At 39.0% G+C, this 3,941-nt stretch overlaps 1 protein-coding gene across 1 annotated transcript; it reads right to left on the reverse strand.

Moving 5' to 3' along the window:
• Nucleotides 1-485: 485 nt before the first annotated feature.
• On the reverse strand, nucleotides 486-1,889 carry LOC133324224 (uncharacterized). The gene has a single exon (XM_061533070.1). It carries the CDS (start codon nucleotides 1,887-1,889, stop codon nucleotides 486-488), a length of 1,404 nt encoding a protein of 467 aa, XP_061389054.1.
• Nucleotides 1,890-3,941: the final 2,052 nt, after the last annotated feature.

Genomic DNA, 3,941 nt, shown 5'->3' on the forward strand with positions numbered 1-3,941 from the left:
GATACTAATAACAAGTGATCAACAGCAGTAGCCATCAAGGTAACATCTTCCTTTGTACATAATGACTCTGCTTGCGTTGTTAGAAATGTTGTTTGTTTATGCGTTTGCATATAATATGCAAGCGACAACAACAACAATTAGCAACGTAACGGAGTCAGAATGTAAACAAAGATCAACGACCGACTGCTGTTGAGACAAATTCTGACCTTGAATTAGTTAGAGAAAAGGGAATAGGCAAAAATTAGAATTAGAACAAAGTAGGGATGTCAGTCGTGACAATTTAGAAATAAAATTAGGGATGCCAAATTAGAAATTAACTATGGGGAAATTATGAATAGGGCATAAAATTATAAATTAATATAAAATTAATAACAAATTAATAATTAATTAATAAATAAAATATAAATAAATAATAAGTAGTTCTCCAACATTCCCCCGCACAAAGAACAACTGTTCTTGATCTGGTTAATATTAGTTGAGGTGTTTTATTCGGTTTCCGAGATAACCGTGCTATGCCTCGGCTCACAGCAACTCTCATCATTTTCTTTGCAGGAAGTAAAATCTTCTTGAAGGGGTAATTGAGCAATTTTCGAAACAGGACGTTTGTAGATTTTTCCATTTGATTTAAGAGATACCACTCTAACTCTGCCATCAGTGCCGGGATGAATTTCCGTAATTCGTGCCAGAGGCCACTGGCCAGGAGGAAGGCGTTCATCAAATACAATGACCAAATCATCAACTTCAACATTCTTTTGGGGCTTTAACCATTTAGGACGGGATTGAAGTCGGTTTACATATTCCGTTGACCATCGTTTCCAGAATTGTTGCTTGAGTAGTTGAACTACTTTCCATCGGGAAAGTCTGTCTATGGAGCAATCTAACAAGTCTTCGTCAGGGACAGATAATATTGGCTCTCCAACCAAAAAATGTGACGGAGTTAATGCTTCGCAATCTGAAGGGTCAGGTGACATTGGGCAAAGCGGCCTTGAGTTGAGACATCCTTCAATTTGAGCGAGTAACGTAGACAGTTCTTCATAAGTAAGAATCCGATGATCCATTATTCGTTTTAAATGATGCTTCGTGGATTTTACACCAGCTTCCCACAGTCCTCCGAAATTTGGTGATGCTGGTGGTATAAAATGCCAATTTGTGCCATTATTAGTAAGAAGGTTAACGAGGTCTTCTGGCAAGGAGTCAATACTTCTTCGGCGAAGAATTTTAAGCTCCTTGTTTGAGCCAATAAAATTTGTACCACAATCCGAGTAAAGGTCTGAGCACATTCCACGACGTGAAGTAAATCTCCGGAAAGCAGCTATGAATGCGTCTGTAGACAAACTGGTAACAGCTTCGAGGTGAAGTGCTTTCGTGACCATACAAACAAAGAGGCAGATATAACCTTTGGTTGTGACTGAGTTCCGAGCAGTTGATTGTTTGATGGTTATTGGGCCTGCGTAATCCACACCACTATGTTTGAAGGGTCTTGTGGGTTGTATCCGAACAGAGGGAAGATTGCCCATAATTTGTTGAAGTGATTTGGCCTTGTATTTGAAACAGGTGATACACTGGCGTTGTACTCGTTTTGCCAAGTTGCGGGCAGAGAGGATCCAGAATTTTCGAGACACGTAAGCTTGCATCTGGATGAGACCGCCATGGAGTGTTTTGTGATGAGCATCTGTAAAGATTAAGATAGATAAGGGACTATTTTTGGACAAAAGCATTGGGTATTTAAAATCATATTGAAACTTAGCCTTGTTTAGTCGTCCTCCAACTCGAAGTACGCCATCATCGCCAATAAAGGGACACAGCTGGGCAATTCTGCTACTAGGGTGAATGCTTCTTCCTTTCTGTAGTTGTTGTATTTCCTCGGGAAAATCGACCTCTTGAGACATAATTACAATTTTTTGAAGTGCGTTATTTAGTTCAGCTGCTCTGAGGAAGCCAGAAAATCGTAACTTTGATGAAGCTTTATATTGAAGGAATCGCAGTATATAGGCCATAATCCGAGTCAAGCGAGTTAGATTTGAGTATTTAGTTAAAATGTCCGGATAGTTGGAGATAGTAGAAGAATTGACATTCAGAGCGGATTTTCGCATTTCCAGATTGGTTTCATAAGAATTTTCTGGCTGTTTGGGCCAAAGCGATGGAGATTGAGAAAGCCAGTGAGGACCAGACCACCAGAGAGAATGTTGTTCTAACTCAACAGACGAAATACCACGGGAAGCACAGTCAGCAGGGTTATCGTGAGTTGAAACATATCTCCATTGAGAAATATTTGAATGTCGTTGAACTTCGCTCACTCGATTTCCAACAAAAACATTCCATTTAGACGACTCGCCTCTGAGCCAGCATAAAACGGTAATGCTATCAGTCCAATAGAATATGTTTGCGACGTTGAGATCTAGTAGTTTATGAACTTTATGCATAAGTTTTGCTAAAAGTGTTGCTCCACACAACTCCAGCTTTGGGACAGACAAGACTTTTAATGGGGCAACTTTAGTTTTTGATTGTAATAAGTTTACTACTCCTTCTCCATTATTCTGTACAACTTTTATGTAAACTGCAGCAGCGTAGGCCGACGTAGACGCGTCACAAAAACCATGCAGTTCCACCATACATTGTTTATAACTGCCAATCCAGCGGGGTATGGAAATATTTTCTATCGATTTCAACTTTCTTAGATATGAGTTCCAATTAGCTTTCATTATGGGAGAAACTTCATCATTCCAATCGATGCCTTCGAGCCATAGTTTTTGAAAGTAAATTTTCGCCTGGATCGTAACAGGTGCAAGCCATCCAAGAGGGTCATACAACTTCGCGGCATCGGATAAAAGACCAGCCTTAGTAACTTTGTCTTTAATTGGAAAGCAAACTTCAAATGAAAATGAGTCTTGATTAGTATTCCAGCCCAATCCTAGAGCTTTAACGATGTTGGGTTCGTTTAGACTAAAGACGTCTGCCTTTTCACGAAATTCTTCTGGAATATGAGACATAAGTTCGAGAGAGTTCGAAGTCCATTTTCGCAAATTAAATCCACCAGAAGAAAGTAATTCTACTAATTGTTTTTGTATAAAGATCGCTTCGGACTCTGAGTCAGCTCCAGAAATAATATCGTCGACATAGGTATCGGTCATAAGAATTTTACTCGCTTCTGGGTAAGATTTATTTTCATCTTGGGTCAATTGATGCAAAACTCGAATGGAGAGGTATGGGGCAGAAGAAGTACCGTAGGTGACAGTTTGAAGTTTATAGACACATATTTCAGAGTTATTATTTCGCCATAATATTTGTTGAAAATGTTGTTGATTTTCCACAACTTTAATTTGCCGGAACATTTTCTCAAGATCGGATCTGAACCCAATTTTAAATCGACGCCATCTATTTATTATTGCTGGTAAATCATTCTGTAACGCTGGGCCAGGAAAGAGTTCATCATTCAATGATTTATAAGGAGGCCGCTTGCTGCTACCATCAAAAACTACACGCAATTTTGTAGTAGAACTAGATTCACGAACCACGCCGTGATGAGGCAGAAAAAATCCATTGGGTTGAATAGATTGAGGATATGGGCCAATTTGTTTCATATGTCCTAGCGACTCATACTCATCCATAAATTTTCTGTATTCTGAGGCAAAATTTAAATTGTTTACAAATTTACTTTCTACCTGTTTTAACCGTTTTAAAGCGCAAAAGTCAGTGTGAGAGAATACGGGGGCAGATTTTCCAAGAATTTGAGACCTGAAAGGCAATGCAACGGTATATCTTCCATCGGAGCCACGAGTACAATTTTTCTTAAAGAATTCTTCACATGCTGTTTCTTCAGGGGTCAAATTTCTAGTTTCTATGAGCTCTTCTTGTTCCCAGAAGGCTTTTAATTGAGTATCCAGAGAACATAAATTAATATTTAGGGTGCGAGCATATGATATATAAGCCTGACCTTCGAT

The sequence above is a fragment of the Musca vetustissima genome, unplaced genomic scaffold (assembly GCF_032173495.1).
Source record: "Musca vetustissima isolate MV318-11 ecotype Yass unplaced genomic scaffold, APGP_CSIRO_Mvet_v1 utg140907, whole genome shotgun sequence".
Lineage (NCBI taxonomy): Eukaryota > Metazoa > Arthropoda > Insecta > Diptera > Muscidae > Musca > Musca vetustissima.